Source organism: Octopus bimaculoides, chromosome 22, assembly GCF_046866305.1.
Source record: "Octopus bimaculoides isolate indiv1 chromosome 22, ASM4686630v1, whole genome shotgun sequence".
In the NCBI taxonomy this organism is placed as follows: Eukaryota; Metazoa; Mollusca; class Cephalopoda; order Octopoda; family Octopodidae; genus Octopus; species Octopus bimaculoides.
Window position 1 is genome coordinate 30,397,002 of NC_142949.1, and position 20,159 is coordinate 30,417,160.

The window sequence follows — 20,159 nt, forward strand, 5'->3', positions numbered from 1 at the left end:
GTCAGTGAGGCCCAAAGTTCAAAAAGCATACTTCACCACTTCCTCCCCTGTCTTCCTGGGTCTACTTCTATCAGAGACTCCCTCCACAGTTAGAGATGAGCACTTCTTTACACAGCTGTCCTCGTCCATATGCATTGGTGTGTTTACGTCCCCGTAACTAGCGGTTCGGCAAAAAGAAACCGATAGAATAAGTACTAGGCTTACAAAGAATAAGTCCTGGGGTCGATTTTCTCGACTTAAGGCGGTGCTCCAGCATGGCTGCAATCAAATGACTGAAACAAGTAAATGAATAACCAAATTGAACAATTACTCAAAAATCCAAAAACTCTAACCCTAAACACCGGGTGTGCGTATTCTTTACCTTCGATAAAAAAAAATTAGAAAGGAAAAGAAAGAAAAGCAAAAAGAAAGTGTGTGTAGGGGGGGTAAAGCAGCAGAAGATGCGGGGAGGGGGCGATCGGCATGAATTGGAAAGGCCTACAAATAAAATAATTATCATATTGCATCACGTTACAAATTGATTGATGGAAATAATTTTAATGAAACTGATTATCAAAAGATAAACCAATTCTGAAACAAAAGCAACAATGGAAACATTTTAAAGAAGTTATAAATGTAAATTTGAAAATATTTAACCAAAGAGAAAAAATTAAAAATTAATACAGTTCCATTTTATGATATTTGGTAAGTGACTTTGAAATATCTACTTATTCGTTTCGCCTATTCGGAAGACTCAAGTCTAGTTTTGAATTTTCCCCGATTGTTTTGGTTTCATTATTAGTCCCGCAGATAAGGTGGTGAGCTGGCAGAATCGTTAATGAGTTGGATAAAATAATTAGCGATATTTCTTCAGGCTCTTTACGTTCTACTTTGCCTTTCATCCTTTCGAGATCGATTAAACAAGTACCTGTTGAGTATTGAGGGTGTATGTAATCAATTAGTCCCCTCCCCTAAAAATTAAACCTTGTGTCTATAGCAGAAAAGATTAGTCCGGCAGAGATATGTACTTAAAACTAAAAAAAAAATCATTAAAATTTCTGCTGGTTATAAAAAAAAAACTCTACAACCTCTGCCGATTAAAAATAAATGAAAAATATAAACTCATGTTTTTAGTTCTTATATATCCTGTTTGCAAATCAAACCGGATATATACAGACTCACACACACACACACACACATATATAACGGGCAAACACACACACGTCAATATCTTTACACGTGGTATATTTTCCCGCGAATTCTGAAACAACACTGTGACTGACATTTCAAGGTTCAGAATGGCCACAAGCTCTATTTCTAAGGTAACTTACATTATTATCTTTATTCTCTCGCCAAATTATGAAATAATAATAATATATATATATATTTAAAGAAAGCCATAACGATATTACGTGTAATTAAAATTATGTATGCTGATATGAACACTATAAGGTATAACTGATATTGTTTTGTTATAGCTTTCTGAAAAAATACGTAATTTCTAACAAAATTTTCCAGAGTTACATTTTTAGATGATTTAGATTTCTGTTATTTCGGAATTTGTTGTGAACTTTTTTTTTTTTTTGAGTGACTGTGGACTGCGATATATAGTCGTAATGTACATCATCTGAAGCATAATCGTTGAATTTTTAATAAAATTAGGTAATTACGTCGTTGTGGTTACACATAATAGAATTTCTTTATTTTATGTATTTATCATTTGTGTGTAGCTACAGCTACATTCATATTGGTTTCAAATTTTGGCACAAGGTCAGCAATTTTTTAACCAGGGCGTAAGTCGATTTACATTGACTGCAGTGCTCCACTGGTACTTATTTTATCGATCTCAAAAAGTATGAAAGGCAAAGTCGACCTCGGCGGAATTTGAAGTCCGAACGTAAAGAGCCTGAAGAAATATGGCTAATCACTTCATTCGGTGCGATAACGATTCTGTCAGCCCGCCGCTGACAGAAAAATTTGGTCCGGTTTGGGCGGAGGTAACGAATACGCACACCACCCATTTTCGACGTAACCCTAAACCTCTCCAATTTTCGGCGTAACAAAGACCCTAAACACCAGGTGTGCGTATTCTTTACCTTCGCCGCGGTTTTTATCCTTGGATTAGTAAATTTGGTTGACGGAAACTGTGTGGAAGCCTGTCATATATGTATGTTGGTTTGTTTATGCTCCAATAATCTAGCGGTACGGCAAAAGAGACGGATAAGATAAGTACCAGACGGATCTTGTTCAATTTCTTCCAACCACTTCGGGTTTATCAAATTTTCACCAGATAATTTTCAAAAACTGTAGTTCTGGTGTAGTTTTTCTTCTAGAAATTAATAGTAATAAAAAATTCTAGAAGATACCTATAATTCTTCTTGTATCTGTCATTTCTTTGTCTGTTACTTATACCAGAATTATGTCTTGGTCTATTATTAATTGTTTCAATATTTTTTTTAAAATTTTTATTTTTAGGGATGCTTCGCCTTTAAAGGGAACAAAAAAAGACTAAACACAAGTATGTAAATCCGTTTTTTTTTATTTTGAAAATGTGTAACCTACCCCTTCATTCATCTAAAAATAAGAATCAAATCCCCCATTGGGGGTTGACTTTGCCTTTCAACCTCTCAGAGTTGATAAAATAAGTACCAGTTGAGCACTGGTCTCAATTTAATTGATTTAGCCCCTTGCTTGAAATTGCTGGTCTTGTGCCAGAATTTGAAACCAATATTTTGATGTTTGTCATAATCCTGCTATTGAACTTTTTCTCTTTGTTTTAGATGAAATTTTGAAATCTAACAGAAATGCCATTGCTAATTTAATCTTTGAATCACATAGAGATACTTGGAATCAGATCAACCAGAAATTCCAGGTAGATATATTTTTATCTATTTTAATTTATTTATTTATTTACTTATTTCAGTCATTGAATTATGGCCATGCTGGTGCATTGCCTTGAAGTGCTTAGTCGAATAAATCAACCTTGTTACTTATTTCTTTAAGTCTGGCAGTAGATTGGCAGACCCAGTAAAGCTATATTCCTCATTCGGGTTCACTTTGTAAAATAAAATGTGTGACCAGAATCAAAAAATCCTGGTTGGAAACATAATGGCTTATCTGTGCTTCTAAGTCAAATAGATTTTTTTCCTCTGGTTATCCTCATTATCACATCATCATCATTTAACGTCCATTTTCCTTGCTGACATGGGTTGGACGGCTTGGCAGGAGTTAGCACAGCCAGAGGCCACACTTGGTTCCATAGTGTGTTTTGACTTGGTTTCTACTGCCTGATGCTCTTCCTAGTGCCAACCAAATCACAGATTGTACTGGGTGCTTTTTATGTGGCACCAACGTCATCTTCAGCATTTATCTGTCTGTGTGCCTCTTTGTATTAAATGTGATCTTTCCTCTTTCCTTAGTATTCAACTAGTTTGCTGTTGTTTAGTCCCAAGTTGATTCTGAATAAGCAGACCTTGGGCAAGTGTCTTCTGCTATAGCCCCGAGCAGACCGAAGCTTTGTGATTGAATTTGGTAGGCGGAAGTTACTGCCGTGTGTGTATATGTCTGTGTATGTGCTTGTGCCTCTCTCCCAGAGAGTGAGAGAGGGATAGCATTTAGGTAATCATTGCAAAATGACCGTGTGATCAGTATTCCGAATAGATCATAGCTCTTCTTAGTAAACTGTTGTACTCTGTTCATTGTCATCAAATTTGTCACCATCATCTTTGCTGTTTAATGTCTGTTTTCTGTGCTGGCATGGGTGGTACAATTCAAAAGAAAGCAATGAGTAAGAGGACTGTGCCAAGCTCCAGTGTCTGCTTTGGCATTGAATTATATGGTTAGGGACCCTTCCTGATACCTACCTACTTTACAGTGTTTTTTTTTTATGCCACTAGCAGTAGTGAGATCGTCAAGTAACTTGCAAGACAGAAAAAAAAAAAAAAACGGGGGCAAAAGGAAAAAGCTCCCTCAACTAAGTGAGGAAAATATTTGATAGGGGTGGTGGTAATGGTGGTTTTATACCTGGTGTTGAAAGGGTAAAGTATGACAGAGAGAGTCTGGAACAAAAGTGTTGCTGTAGAGGAAATAAAAGTTTACCCTGCTTTATATAAGGGTGGGTGTAAGTAACTAAAGAAGATTGTAAAAATTGTAGTGGTGGGGTGTCAGAGTAAATTCTCAAGGTACAAGAAGGTGAACTCAATCAATTACATGTTTGTTTATTTTACATTAGGACTTACAGTTTGACATGACTGAGAACTTGTTCAGTAGTTTATTGAAGTACATAAGATCATGCAACATCAACTTCAGCCTAAGCAACAACACAGGTTCAGCATCAAGGCAATCAAGGACTCAAGAGATACCGACTGCAGTCTTGTTTACAGGTGAGCTTAACTGAACGCTTTGTCAATCAAGTCATTAGTATTCACACCGTTTAACCTGCAAGTTGTGGGCTAAATGATGGAATCATCATGGATTTATATTCTTTTATTCGTTTCAGTTGTTTCACTGCGGCTATGCTGGAGCATCGCTCTGAAGGGTTTTAGCCGAATAAATCAACCTAGGAATTATTTATTAAAGCCTAGTATTTATTCTGCCGGTCTCTTTTGCCAAACGACTGAGCTATGGGGACATAAACACACCAACACCGGTTGTCAAGCGTTGAAGTGGGGGACAACCAGACTCAAAGACACACACACAGATATATAAATAAACACTCACAACGCCCGGTCTGGGAATCGAAACTGCGAGTCCGCTGCCCTAACCACTGGGCCATTGTGCTTCCCCCGAGGATTATATATTCAATTTTATCTTCATTCCTGTTGCTGTTCTCTCAGCATGAGGAATTTTGTATGAAACTTCTTTTTGATATATAACCTATGTTACCACAAACATCATTCTTCCTATCTCTCTCTCTCTCTCTCTTTCTCAACATCTCCTATACTCTCTTCTAGGTGTCAATACTCCTGACCATACAGTTATGTTCTCCAATCTATGCACCATTCTTCAACAGAAGGTCAGTCCCCTGATTGCATCATTAACCTCAAAAAACTGTACCACAGTCAGGAATATTATCCAGCAAGTTCTTGGACAGATTATACATCAATCTTCTCAAATGGTAATTACACATTTTGGAGTCTCAGAGTCTTTTTTTTTTATTTTGTGTATTTTTGTTGTTTTAGTAACAGCGTTATCATCATAAGCTCCACTTTTCCATGCTTGCATGGGTTGGACAGAGTTTATTGAGGTAGATATTTTTTATACCTGGGTGCTCCTCCTGTCACCAACTCTTAGTCACCTCTAACTACATGCAGGGACTCTGTGCCTATTTAAAACTGGATGACGATGATGATTATTGTCATCGTTTTAACATTCACTTTTCCATGCTTGCATGGGTCAGATGGAGTTTAAGGCTGATATGTTTCCTGTCACCCCCCCTCACCTGTTTCCAAGCAAGGTAAATATTTCTCCGTGTCAGACATGGTTACACAGAACATCGAAATTGTATGACAGTGGTACTCATTCACAACTATCATGTGGTGCCAAAACCAGGATGGACATACATGCAGACACACACATTCATGCACCCATGCATACACATTCTGCACACATACATGTGTGCACACATGCATACACACACATGTGCATGCATGCACACATATACGACAGATTTCTTACAGTTTCCATTTTATTTCTTTACTGCCTACAAGGGGCTAAACATAGAGGGGACAAACAAGGGTTTAAGTCAATTACATCGACTCTAGTGCGTAACTGGTACTTAATTTATCGACCCCCGGAAAGATGAAAGGCAAAGTCGACCTCGGCGGAATTTGAACTCAGAACGTAGCAGCAGACGAAATACCACTAAGCATTTCGCCCGGCGTGCTAACGTTTCTGCCAGCTCGCCGCCTTCCATCTACCAAAGTCACTCCTAAGGCATTGGTTGGTCTGACGCTATAATAGAAGACACTCGCTGGAGGTATCCTACAGTGAGACTGATTCTGAAACTTCTTAACCGCGCATCCATTTTTATATGGAGGTCAAAAAGTGGTATCCACAACCTTTTCAAGTATTGATAGACTGTCCTTTTTTCATCTCTATCACTATTTATCTCTTTTAGGATTTCATTTCATGCTGTCACTTCCAAATTCTTTATATGTCTGGGTTTTTTTTTATCCCCCTGTTCTCTGTTGTCTTTATTTTAGATTAACTTCTTTCCTAGATTAACTTTGAATTCTTCAGTCCTTTTCAGACGATGAAGAAGATTTGAATCCAAAATCTGCTCCATGTACCCTGAACACATTGGCTGGTTGGTATTATGATAAATACAAGGTCAGTAGTGATTTATATTCACTCTTTTTTTGTACAAGATTAATAGTTTAATGTCTATTAATTAAAAACTAATTAAAAAGTTGATGAAAGTTGCTGAGACTGGCATATTGGACTTAATATCACTGGGAATTGAACTCACAACTTTAAGATCATGAATCAAATGCCCTAACCACTAAGCCATGCACCTTCAATTGATTGATTTAGTAATAATTAATCTAATTAATCTAAGCTGCCATTTATTGAATTTAGTGTTTCTTGTGTTTGTTTTCATAGAAAGTTGGAAAATTTCCTTCACCTGCAAAAAAGAAACGGTCAGAAAATGAAGACACTGTAAATGCAGATTCTTTGCCAAATCTACCAAACATAATTATTATATTTGAAGACCTGGAATCATTCACTTTGAAACCATTGCAAGATTTTATTATGATATGCAGGTTAGAACTAACATCTTTACATCCTTATTGCATGTTTTTCTTTCATTTTTTTTCTTCTTCTGTTGAGGATTCTTGTCTTTATGTTTATGAATTCAATTTTTCAGTTAAAAAATTTGTACATGAGTAAATGTATTTCTTTTGCCAAAATTTAGAACTTTTTCTTCCAGTTCCTACCAATGTCGTTTACCATTGGTCTTCATTTTTGGTGTAGCTACAACCATGAATTCTGTCCACAACTCCCTCCCCAAGCTGGTGTCATCTCAACTGTGCATGGAAAAGTTTCAAGTGCCACCACCATCAGAATATATGACTCATCTTCTTGATGAGGTTTGTGATTTTAATATTTATATTAACCCTTTTGTTACCGTATTTATTTTGAGATGTTCTGCGTTTCTTTCAATTACTTAAAATATAACAAAGAATTTAGTAAAATAACTTAGTTATCATTCAGCTAGTGTTAGGAACATAAATTGTGACTAAGGTTTGGTGGAAGATTTTAATTCAAAACTTATGAAAACAAGACATTTGTACTCAGAGCCAAAGCTGGTTTCAGCCGGGTTGGTAACGAAAGGGTTAAGAATTGTTTCTCTATTATATATTTTAACCCTTTTGTTACCATATTTCTGTTGAGATGCTCTGTGTTTCTTTCAATTATTTTAAATATAAGAAAGAATTTAGTAAAATAACTTAGTTATCATTCAGCTAGTGTTAGGAACATAAATTGTGACTAAGGTTTGGTGGAAGATTTTAATTCAAAACTTATGAAAACAAGACATTTGTACTCAGAGCCAAAGCTGGTTTCAGCCGGGTTGGTAACGAAAGGGTTAAGAATTGTTTCTCTATTATATATTTTAACCCTTTTGTGACCATATTTCTGTTGAGATGCTCTGTGTTTCTTTCAATTATTTTAAATATAAGAAAGAATTTAGTAAAATAACTTAGTTATCATTCAGCTAGTGTTAGGAACATAAATTGTGACTAAGGTTTGGTGGAAGATTTTAATTCAAAACTTATGAAAACAAGACATTTGTACTCAGAGCCAAAGCTGGTTTCAGCCGGGTTGGTAACGAAAGGGTTAAGAATTGTTTCTCTATTATATATTTTAACCCTTTTGTTACCATATTTCTGTTGAGATGCTCTGTGTTTCTTTCAATTATTTTAAATATAAGAAAGAATTTAGTAAAATAACTTAGTTATCATTCTGCTAGTGTTAGGAACATAAATTGTGACTAAGGTTTGGAGGAAGGTTTTAATTCAAAACTTATGAAAACAAGACATTTGTACTCAGAGCCAGAGGCGATTTCAATCAGATTGGTAATGAAGGTGGAAATTGAAATCAAGATGTCATTACCAGGATTGTGGTGCATGCACATCATAACACCCAGTCTTCAGCAATGTAATGGTTCTAATAATAGGTTTTTGCATTAGTAGTCATTGTAGTGTAGTAGTAGAAGTGATGTGTAATAGTGTGGTAGTGTGTAGTACAGTAGTCATCATTATCGTCATCATCACCACCATTATTGTCATCGTCACCAATATTATCATCATCGTTACCATCATCATCACCATTATCATCATCATCACATCGTCACCATTATCATAATCATTGTCATCTTCTCCATTATTGTTATCATCATCATCACCATAATTATCATCCTTGTCATCATCACTACCACCACCATCATCATCATCATCATTTAACTTTGGTCTTCATGGCATAAGTTGAATTGTTTGGCAAGAACTGGTGAACCCAGAAGTCCAAACTAATCTCTCTCAGTTTTTCTTTTCGTTTTTACGACTGGACGCACTTCTCAACGCCAACCGCTTTACAGAGTGTGTTTTCTAACGATTCCAACTAGTCTTTGTCGTAGAACTAATATTCTCTGAAAAACCATTTCAGACGCTGCTAAATGCTGATGTTCCTTTCAAGTTGGGGCCAAAAGTCTTTGAGTACTTGCTTGATGTGTTCCTCTACCACAACTTCTCTATCTCCTATTTCATGAAAGGAATCAAGGTAATATTTCCTTAGTTTTTATTCTCCTCACATCTTCTATATTTGCTCTTTTTCTTCCTGTTTTTATTTATTTATTTCATTTGTTTGGTAAGAAACTTGCTTCCCAACCACATGGTTCTGGGTTCAGTCCCACTGTGCGACACCTTGGGCAAGTGTCTTCAACTGCAAACTCAGGCCGACCATAGGCTTGAGTAGATTTGGTCGATGGAAACTGAAGGAAGCCTGTTGTGTGTGTGTGTGTGTTTGTATGGGTAAGTATGTCTTGTGTCCCTGAATGCTAAAGGACTAAACCCTGTGAATTGTTAATCTAGTTCTTTATTTTTTTTTGCCATTGGATCTTTGATGCAATAGAAGACATGGTCTCTTTTCTAAATTTCAGATCAGTATTCTTGACCACTTCTTTAGCTGCCCTTTGAGTTATTTAATTCTTCCTGAAAAGAACTCCGAGATGATGACACAACACATTAAACAAACCGACCCTGAAGCTGTTCGGCATCTTCCATCATTCATGAAGTAAGTCAACATTTTTGTAATCACGCTTTTTTTTTCCAACTGTAATCATGTCCCAAAATTTTCACTCCTCACCGTTTCCTAATTCACGCAGAATAAACTCATGTTCACACATGCATGTGTGTGTGTGTATCCTTATCTTGACAACTGGTGTTGGTGTGTTTACGTCCCCATAACATAGCAGTTCGGCAAAAGGGACCCAATAGAATAAGCACTAGGTTTTCAAAAAGAATAAGTCCTGGGATCAGTTTGTTCGACTAAAGACAGTGCTCCAGCTTGACCACAGTCAAATTACTGACAATGTTTTTTCTATTTTCTTCCTTTCCAGATATGTCGAGATATCTCCGCACAGTAAACAGAAGAGTTTACTCCTCAATGATAAAGCACTAAAAGTAAGTACATTATTTTGATGTAATTTTTTAGTATATCCATGGAGCACCAGGTTCATAAGAGAGAGATGTGGAAGTTGTGGCTTTAATCAGTGGTTCTCATCCATTTTTTATTTTGCCTATGGATCCCTTTTATTCCTATTTTACTCAGATGGGCTCTCATAGCCATTCAATGTTTAAAAAAAAACCCTACTACCATCATCATCATTATCATCAGCATCATCACCACCATCCTTATTATTATTATTATTATTATTATATAACATCTGTTTTTTATGCTGGCATGAGTTACTTCCCAACCATGTGGTCTCAGGGGCAGCCCCACTGCGGGACAACTTGAGCAAGTGTCTCCCACAATAGCACGGGGCTGACCAAAGCCTTTTGAATTGGATTTGGTAGATAAAAGTAGCCTATTGTACATGTGTGTGTGTGTGTATATATATATATATATATATATATATAAGCTGAGCAAAAGATGTACGTATACTGCTATATGTATTTTATTATTTATTATGTGCCCTTTTAAAGCCTAGCCAGGCTCATAGGCCCGGTTTCCCAGTTTCTATGGCGTATGTGTTCCCCCCAGCTGGACGGGACGCCAGTCCATCGCAGCGTTACTCAAAAAACAGGAAGAAAGAGTGAGAGAAAGTTGGGGCGTAAGAGTACAACAGGGGTCGCCACCACCCCCTGCTGGAGCCTCGTGGAGCTTTAGGTGTTTTTGCTCAATAAACACACACAACTAGGAATCGAAACTGTGATCCTCCGACCATGAGTCCACTGCCCTAACCACTGGGCCATTGCACTATATGTATATATAAATAAAAAGAAACGGAACAGGTGATGGTTGGTGACAGGAATGGCCTCCAACTGTAGAAAATCTGCCTCTGTAAATTCCATGTGACCCACACCAGCACGGAAAAGAGGACATTAAATGGTGATGATGATATATTAATGTATTCTGTTTTGTTATTTCCAGAAAGAATTAGCAAAACTTTTGGAAGATTCCCACCTCTATCACAAGAACTTCTTCATTATGCTCAACTGTCTTCATATTCTTGTTGGCAAATTACCAAAATATCCACTTGGAAAGCAAGTAAGATTTATTTTTTTTCTATTTTTTATACTTTTCCTTGTTTCTGTCATTGGGGCAATACCTTAAATTTCATCACAATCATCATTATTTAATGTCCATTGTCCATGCTGGCATGGGTTGGATGGTTTGGCCAGAGCTGTCCAGCTGGAGAGCGGCTCCAGTCTGATTCAGCATGGTTTCTATGGTCTGATGCCCTTCCTAATGCCAACCATTTTACGGAGGGTACTGGGTGCTTTTACATGTCGCCACACAGAAGAGATGGATTGCACCTAGAAAGTTCCCCTCTGAGGCATGAGTCCAGGCAAGGTTGTTTATGGAAGACCAGCAGTCACCCATGCATATCAGCCTCCCCTCTCCATACCACGGATGTTATCCAGGGAAAGGGAAAAGCAAAGACTGATATACCTTGGCACCAGTGATGTCACAACTCATTTCCACAGCTGAGTGAAATAGAGCAACGTGAAATAAAGTGTCTTGCTCAAGAACACAACACACAGCCCTGACCAGGAATCGAACTCACTACCTTGTGATTGTGAGCCCAATGATCTTGAAGTTTAGTAATTATTGTGTTGGACCTTTTTTTTTTTTTTTTTTGCCAGTCTGTCTACCTATATGTCTATATACCCATGCCAGCATGGAAAGTGGATGTGAAGCGATGAGGATCACACACACACACACATCTATGTTAAACATCGATTCTCAGGAATCTATGATTCTAAAGATCTTTTTTTAATTATTCATCTTTCTGATCCAGGTGTGGTCATCTTGGTCAACAATTTCTAAATTAAACAAATTATTAAATTTAATTAATTAAATGAAGTACAAATACCTGTACGTTATAAGAGGCTCTGGACCATCATGTCCAGAAAGCCGATTTTGTATCTGTACCAGATTTTTGATTTTCTCTTTAGAATTAAAATTAAACAATCAGAAATAAGAAACATTGAAATAATTTCATTTTCTGTTGTCAGAGACGAGAATTATATCTGTTATGTTTGAAACAATTTGTCTGTGATTCGGAACAGTACCAAGAAGCTATGAATCTTTTGAGGTTTGTTCAAAATACAATTCTGTCATTGTCCCCCGCCATTGTTGATGTTGTTCTGTTAATGTTCATTTTTTTGATGCTGTCATGAGTTGGAGGGGAAAAAAGTTTCTTAATTCTCTTTATCCCATCAAAAAGTTTCTTAATTCTCTTCGTCCCACCAAAAAGTTTCTTAATTCTCTTCGTCCCACCAAAAAGTTTCTTAATTCTCTTCATCCCACCAAAAAGTTTCTTAATTCTCTTCGTCCCACCAAAAAGTTTCTTAATTCTCTTCGTCCCACCAAAAAGTTTCTTAATTCTCTTCGTCCCACCAAAAAGTTTCTTAATTCTCTTCGTCCCACCAAAAAGTTTCTTAATTCTCTTCGTCCCACCAAAAAGTTTCTTAATTCTCTTCATCCCACCAAAAAGTTTCTTAATTCTCTTAGTCCCACCAAAAAGTTTCTTAATTCTCTTCGTCCCACCAAAAAGTTTCTTAATTCTCTTCGTCCCACCAAAAAGTTTCTTAATTCTCTTCGTCCCACCAAAAAGTTTCTTAATTCTCTTAGTCCCACCAAAAAGTTTCTTAATTCTCTTTGTCCCACCAAAAAGTCTCTTAATTCTCTTCATCCCACTTCTCTTTATCCCACCAAAAAGTTTCTTAATTCTCTTCATCCCACTTCTGTCCTTTCTCACAATCTGCTACTGAAAGAGCAAGAACACTCATTATCTTGCTATGAAATTTTTAGATGCACCAAAATTCTTTAATGATACAAAACTCTCTGTTGAATCTCTTTGGTTTCATGTAACCAATGCCATCATTATGACCAACTGTACCAAGAGAGATATGTTGTTGGTGCCTTTGCCAGTGCCACATAAAAAGCACCTTTGCTGGTGTCACATAAGAAGCACCCTGCACACTCTGGGACGCCAGCACCAGTGCATTTTACATGACAGCAGCACTGACAGGGTGACACCGATTGCAATAAAAATAGAAATAAATGCAAATAAAATTACATATTTAAAGAACTGCGTAACAACTTGCTATAAGCCAAGTCTTTTAGTTTAACTATTAATTAGCGAAAGCCCTTGATGGTAATGCCCTGTTGTAGCCACAACTCAGTGTCTAATGAATGAATAAAGAATAATGATACTTGATTAATAATGTTGGCCCAGAATCATAGTAGAAGACACTTGCCTTGCTCAAGGTGTCACACAGTGGGATTGAACCCAAGATCACATGGTTGGAATGCCAGCTTGGTTATCATTTTTGAAACTCTTGGACTAAGATCAATGTTTATTTATTGTTTGTTTTTTTTTTTGTCCAGATTTCTGTCAAAAGATGAATTGGAAAATATGCTGATAAGTTGCCAAGACAGTTTACTTAAACAAACATTAACTGACTCTTGTGTTCCTGTTTGTTCTAAATTGTGTGACTTTCTGAAAATGCTGGAGGACCTTGATGGTCAGTTTTTTTTTTTTCTTCTTTTAATTTTGTTAATTACCATGTTTGCAAATGTATATGGCGTGCTTTTTTTTTTTTATATATTTTGAAATATATCAGGCACAGGAATGGGTGTGTGCAAAGAAGTTTACTTTCCATTCCACTGCATGGCACCTTGGACAAGTGCCTTCTACAATAGCCCTGGGCTGACCAAAGCCTTGTAAGTGGATTTGGTGCACAATAAGAAGCCCATTGCATCATCATCATCATCATTATTGTCTTTTACTAATTGACAACATATGATCTGTTTATATATATATATATATATATTCATTTTATCATTTTATTTTATATATATATTTCATTATATGTATTTATTTTCTCTGAGTTAATAATTAACTCGGACAAAATAAATTGGTTAATAGATACCAGGGTAGCAAAGATCACAAAATGACTGTGGTGTATAACTCCTGTTTATGAGGTAGAAATTCCTTGTTATTTTGGGTACTTGAGTATATATAAATTTAGTGAATGGAGTAAAACGCATATTTTAAATGAATTCATTTAACATATGCGTTTTACTCCATTTACTAAATTTATATATATATATATTTATATATGGCTATAGGGTGCTTTGAAGTGGAATTGAGCCAAAGACCACATGGTTGGGAAAGCAAGCTTTTCAACGACACAGCCACACCTGTACCATGACACCATAAGACATTTGCTTTAGAGTCACCTTAAAACAAATAATTTTTTTTTTCTCCCCACTAGGTATGAAACTTGATGAAGAAGAGGGCAAAAGCAATTCTGACGATGAAGAACTGGCACAGTTACCTAAACGAACAAATCTCCATAATCTACGAAAGGCAAGTTTGTGTCTATCTCTCACTTTTATAATGTACACACACACACAATGCATAAGTATTACATAAGCTGTGTTGCTTCAAATACTTCTTCCTTTATAAAATAAGCCGCTCCTCCCTGGCATGGGTTGGATGATTTGACATGAAGCTGGCTAGCAGGGAGCTGTCCAGACTCCAACTGTCTGTTGTGGCATGGTTTCTACTGCTGGATGCCCTTCTTAACACCAATAATGTGAATAAATAAGCATTACATTTGAAAGAGTAATTTGAATGTTAAGGGTTAATGTCATCACTCAGTCTTGTTCTCCCTTCAGTCAAGGGACTTCTTTAGTCTTACAAATAACAAGGGGCCTTACTAGTGTTGGTTCCATGAGAAAAGACCTTGTACACTCTGTGAAGTGGTTGGTGAATCAAGTAGAGATGACACAGAGTTGAGAGGACTGTTTAGTTTTACCAGGGACAAGGTAACCTGTACTGTGTTGGTGCCAGGGAAAAATGAATCCGGTATACATATGTGAAGTGTTTGGCATTAAGGAAGGGCGTCCAGTTGTAGAAACTATGCCGAAAGAGAGGTATGGAGTAAGATAGTTCCTGCAACTCATTGGATGCTGTGAAAGATAAAAGATTGTATTTTGATCTGTTTCAGACTTTGCAAGAAATGGATAAGAAAAAGAAGAAACTGTCTCCATTTGAGAAATTGCGTGAAGAAATCATTTCCTATATGGACAGCAATTTCAGGTAGGACTACCTTTGCCTTCCATTGTGTCAAGACAAGGAGAAACAAACATCCACATACACACACACACATACATAAATATGTGTGGGGGTGTGTGTATACACACAGTGGGCTTCTTTCAGTTTCCATCTGCCACATGCACTCACAAGACTTTGGTCGGCCTGGGGCTTTAGTAGAAGACACTTACCCAAGGTGCCACACAGTGGGACTGAACTCAAAACCCATGTGGTTGGGAAGCAAGCTTCTCAACCACCCAGCTACACCTGCGTCTATGCCATGCCTACACCTATACCATACCTGCACATATTGGATATCTCCTCAGAAAATTTGTAGTTTATATTACTAGTGTGGCACTCGGTTCTATGTAGTTCTGTTCTTATGCATTCCGAGTTCAAATCTTGTTATGGACTTTATCTGTCTTACTAACCAGGGTCAGTAAGTTAAGAATCATTAATTAACAACCAGTTCAAATGACTAGATCACTTACATATAAAATTCTGGCCTTGTGCTGATCTGAGAAAATATTTTTATTTTCCTGTTTTTTTTTTTATTTTCTAGAATCTTCTTGAAATGTCCCTCAAGCATTCCTCTTCATGAAATCTTCTACTATGATTCGTTGCCAATATTACAGGATTATTTTACTGCGTGTCCTCGAGCAGCCATCCAGAAAGCTCTCTCGCAACCACATTCCTATCTCAAGGTACGTATTGAAGTTATCCTCTGTCTTTCTTATATGTTGACATCATCATCGTCATCATTCATTACAGGTAAGTTCACTGCAGGGAAAGTTCGCCACCATCGATTTACCACAAAGAAAGTTCACTGCAATTGTAAGTTTACCGAGAAAATATATCCATAGTATCATCATCATCATCGTCGTTTAACGTCTGCTTTCCATGCTAGCATGGGCTGGGCGATTTGACTGAGGACTGGTGAAACCAGATGGCTACACCAGGCTCCAATCTGATTTGGCAGAGTTTCTACAGCTGAATGCCCTTCCTTACGCCAACCACTCAGAGAGTGTAGAGGGTGCTTTTACGTGTCAGCCGCACGAAGGCCAGTCAGGCGGTACTGGCAACGGCCACGCTCAAAATGGTGTATTTTATGTGCCACCCGCACAAGAGCCAGTCCAGGGGCACTGGCAACGATCTCACTCGAAAGTCCTTACATATGCCGCGGGCACAAGCGCCAGAAAGGCGATGCTGGGCACAGGTGCCATCACAATCTTGCTTTCGCCTCACTATTAATAATTAAAAACTTATTTTATTGGTGGGGGGGGGGGACACTGAATTGATGACGGTGAACCTTCCCTGTGGTGAATTGATGACAGCAAACTTATCAGATATGACATTGATCATCATCAGCATCATCAGCTTTTAACCCTTTTGATACCAACCTGCTTGAGACCACCCCAGGTTCGATGACATAAGCTTACTGTCTTAAAGTGGTCTAAATTATAATCTTCCTTCAAAATTTTATGCTAATTTGTTCCAGACCCCAACTTAATAAAGGTAGCATATGTTTACAGAAATATGATAACAAAGGAGTTAATATCCATCTTTCAGGCTGGCATGGGTTGGACAGATTTTATTTTATTGGATGTTTTTGCTTTTATTTTTGTTTTTAATGATTTTTTTTTTGTGGAAAGGCTCATAGCATTAAATTAAAATGTCCATATTAAATAAAATTTTTAAATAGAAAGGATCACATTTTCTTAACTTTGCCACATCTTTTCATTTTTATATAGTGTTCTTGCTGTGAAGCTGACCCCGGAGTGATTCTGTCTACCTTCCCAGATGTTAGTGTTGCATATAAACTACATCTTGAATGTGGGCGTTTAATCAATTTATATGATTGGTTACAAGTAAGTAAGATTTATATTTCATCTTTCCACTACTCTCTTTATATAGATTGGATTAAAGATTACAAATGGGCTACTTTTTCTTGGTAAACTATGGAATCAAAAGCTATCATCATAAGTTGTAAGTTGGTGGGGTTTTATAGCGTTAAGAAATAAAGGTTTTACCCAAACAGAAATTATTATCATCATCATTTAATGTCTGTTTTCCATACGTGCATGGGTTGGATGGTTTGACAGAAGCTGGCCAGCTGAAGAGGTGCCCAGCCTCTTGTAATAGTTTCAAACATGATACTCCTCAACAAAAGATAGGTTAGTGTATAAAACTACTTTCTGCAGGTAAGGAAATTTTCAGTGGACATTTCTGATTTCCATAGTAAAAGGGCAGCATGCAGTGACTGTCTAATTGAGACACGCTTACTGTCTATTCTTTATTTTTCTCTTTCCATTGAAAAACATGTGCTTAAAATGTTAAAGACATCTTCCAATTTTCCTGAGCATCAACCTAATACATTTTTTTGGTACCATCTTATTAATTTGGCCATTTGTTGCTTGTGTTTTACCAAGCAACATAAAAACAATTCAGAAACATTTTCGATTAATTAAGTCAGTGGTGTGTTTGTTTTAATTAAAGTTTATGATTATATTACAGTCATTTATTACTGTTCTTGAAGATTCTGAAAACAAACCGAAACGTAAAGACCAACACAAAGTATTACAGTATCCTTTATTTGAAGTGTGTGTGTGTGCATGTGTTGCTTAACCCCAGGTCGACTCTGACTGAGCTGACTTATGATCAAAACTTTTCCAGTCATGACCATCCCATCTTTATATATAGTTGTAGTTTTGTTGTGAGTTCATGAGAGTTTCAAGGAATGATCAGAGTCTGTGAAAACAGTCCCTGTCTGTATTCGTAAGCCACCATACATGACCAGTGGCAGGTCATCCTTGTGTTGTGCCTTCTCGTCGCAGGATACTTGCAGACATGATCCAACACCACCAGGAAGCTGCTGGATTCTAGAACAGATTCTGTCTGGAATTCACCATTACCCTCCAGTTAGCTGGGTTGTGGCCGTGTCAGACCTGTCTGCATTGGGTGACCCTACCAGGGACTCAAAGTCCCCGAAGTGGTGAAAGAGTACAGCAGGGTTCGCCACCATCCCCTGCCGAAGCCTTGTGAAGCTTTAAGTGTTTTCGCTCAATAAACACTTACAACGCCCGGTTTGGGAATCGAAAGCGAGATCCTATGACTGCGAGTCCGCTGCGCCATTGTGCCTCCACATTTGACAGAGTAATCTGAATGATAAAGGTTTAAGGTATGTAACAGATAAGAATGAGTGGGGCATTGAACTTGGCTGTGGTCGAAATTTTTGACATCTTTGTCATCATGGTCTTTTTTGTTTATTTAATCTCTTGGTTACTTTGTGATTTCTTTAACTTTATTCACTAGAGCTCGTTTTATTCAAGCAATTTCAGAATTACAGTTCCTAGGATTCATCAAGCCTACACGCCAGAAAACCGATCATGTCGCCCGGTTAACATGGGGTGGGTGTTGATTCTAAACATCTCTTCTTTCATGCTGGATATAAACTCAGATATTTCATTTGTTTATATTTTATATAAAATAAGCTGTAATAAACTTTGAAATTCATTGGTTTTTATTATTCTGTTATCAAGGTTGGTGAGCTGGCAGAATCGTTAGCATGCTAGACAAAATGCTTAGCAGCATTTCACCCATCGCTACGTTCTGAGTTCAAATTCCGCCAAGGTCGACTTTGCCTTTCAGCCTTGATAAATTAAGTACCATTTGCATACTAAGGTCAATCTAATCAACTGGCCCTATCCCCCAAAATTTTAGGCCTTGTGCCTTTAGTAGGAAGGATTATTCTGTTACCAAAATATATTGTTTTTCTTCATTTAATTCTTTAAGTCTTAGAACTTACAAGGCTGGTTACTTGGTTTCCATGGCATACAAATGATTGAGATCATAACATTCCCTCTGAACAGGACGTCATCTGTTGCAGGGTGTCAAGATCAGTATCTTGAGGGGAGGGGACAAGTCAATTACATCAGAACCCTGTACATGACTGGTACTTTATAAAATAAAGTACCAGTCATGTACGGGGTTCTATCAATGGCAGGATTATATTGAGCAACGTCCACATTTCCAAGCTCAGATGTGTCTGATGGAATGTGTTGAGGTAGATTTTCTGTAGCTGGATGTCCTTTCCGTCACCAACCCTCATCTGTTTCCAAGCATGGTGGTAATATTTCCCCATGACCAAGCGTTTTCCATGGATAACTAAAAACAAGGAAGACTACATGTATGACAGAGGTACTTATTTAAAACTATCATGCAGTTTCAAGACAATGACACCCAAATTCACATACAAACACCCACATACATGAGGGGTGCTGTAAAGTTGCTGGCTTTAAGGATATTGCAAAAGTTCTGGTTGGAGGTCTAACCTTTTGAGTTCTTTTACAGGGCTTAGAAAAACTGCTGCAATAAGTATGTGAATCTGAAAGGGGAATATGTCAAAATCATAACTGATTCTCCTGTATTTTCTTTTTACCCAAAACCAAAGTAAAAAAAAAAAAAATGTTAATATTTAACAGAGTCAGGGTTGTAGTTTACTTATCTTTAGATTTTTCTTTAATAACTGAAAATTACAAAACAGTTTGCCTCTGCTAAAAAAAAAGTCTCAATGCAAGACACACAATCTTCATATGTACCAATACAAAGATTACAAACAAAGATAATTTCACATTTTTAATTTTTTTTTTTTTTTTTTTTTTTTAATTTTAGACACCCTCCCCCCCAGGTCAGCCCAGACCAATAGATCAAAGGCATTCCAGCCATGACCATCCCATTTCATTTATCAACAGCTAAATTATGCAATGTATCTTCCCTGCTATTTATTTTTTGATTAGTTAATTTTTTAAGGGGAAATTTGGCTATTATTTTTAGCATGTAAAGCTATTTCTGCATATATAAGCCTCATTGTAGGCTTATAACAGATTAAATTACTATACTAATTAATGACTAGTTTTTTAATTAAGAGCCACACATGACTTGGTATCTAGGTGGCTGCTAGATGATGAGAAATATAAGGGATTGCTAATCTTAGTCACCATGCACACAGATGGTAAACAGAAAGGGTTTATTACATTATAAGCAATAACTTCTTGTTGGAAAAAGAATTCCTAGTAAAAATCTCTTTTCACAAAATAATGTTAAACAATAAATCTTCCACAAAAACTGAAACAGCAGGACAAGTGGAAGGGTTCTTTTTTATTTATTTTGATCATTCCAACTCCATAGGAATCAAATTCTACCATTGCCTCATTGATTGGCCATTGCTAATCTTACAAATTATAACATTAGCAACACTTATTTGATTACTGAGCAAATATTATCTTTGTCATCATAATATATATAAATATGCGGTTTATATAGAACTTACAAATTATTGTTTGCAAAT

At 36.9% G+C, this 20,159-nt stretch overlaps 1 protein-coding gene across 3 annotated transcripts; it reads left to right on the forward strand.

Moving 5' to 3' along the window:
- Positions 1-665: 665 nt before the first annotated feature.
- Positions 666-18,325, forward strand: LOC106874149 (origin recognition complex subunit 3). 3 transcript variants are annotated; one of them, XM_089339981.1, is made up of 20 exons: positions 666-684; positions 2,455-2,497; positions 2,760-2,851; positions 4,211-4,361; positions 4,932-5,095; positions 6,220-6,309; positions 6,583-6,743; positions 6,911-7,070; positions 8,644-8,757; positions 9,137-9,270; positions 9,596-9,659; positions 10,633-10,749; positions 11,721-11,800; positions 13,099-13,235; positions 13,989-14,083; positions 14,727-14,818; positions 15,375-15,516; positions 16,564-16,680; positions 17,327-17,394; positions 18,125-18,325. In XM_089339981.1, the coding sequence occupies exons 4-20, from the start codon at positions 4,226-4,228 to the stop codon at positions 18,228-18,230; spliced, it is 1,977 nt and encodes a 658-aa protein (XP_089196107.1). In that variant the 5' UTR covers positions 666-684; positions 2,455-2,497; positions 2,760-2,851; positions 4,211-4,225; the 3' UTR covers positions 18,231-18,325. The 3 variants fall into 3 exon arrangements, with proteins under 3 accessions (XP_089196107.1, XP_014777254.1, XP_014777255.1); XM_014921768.3 differs by lacking the exon at positions 666-684 and adding an exon at positions 758-1,301; XM_014921769.3 differs by lacking the exons at positions 666-684; positions 2,455-2,497 and adding an exon at positions 774-1,301.
- The last annotated feature ends 1,834 nt before the right edge of the window (positions 18,326-20,159 follow it).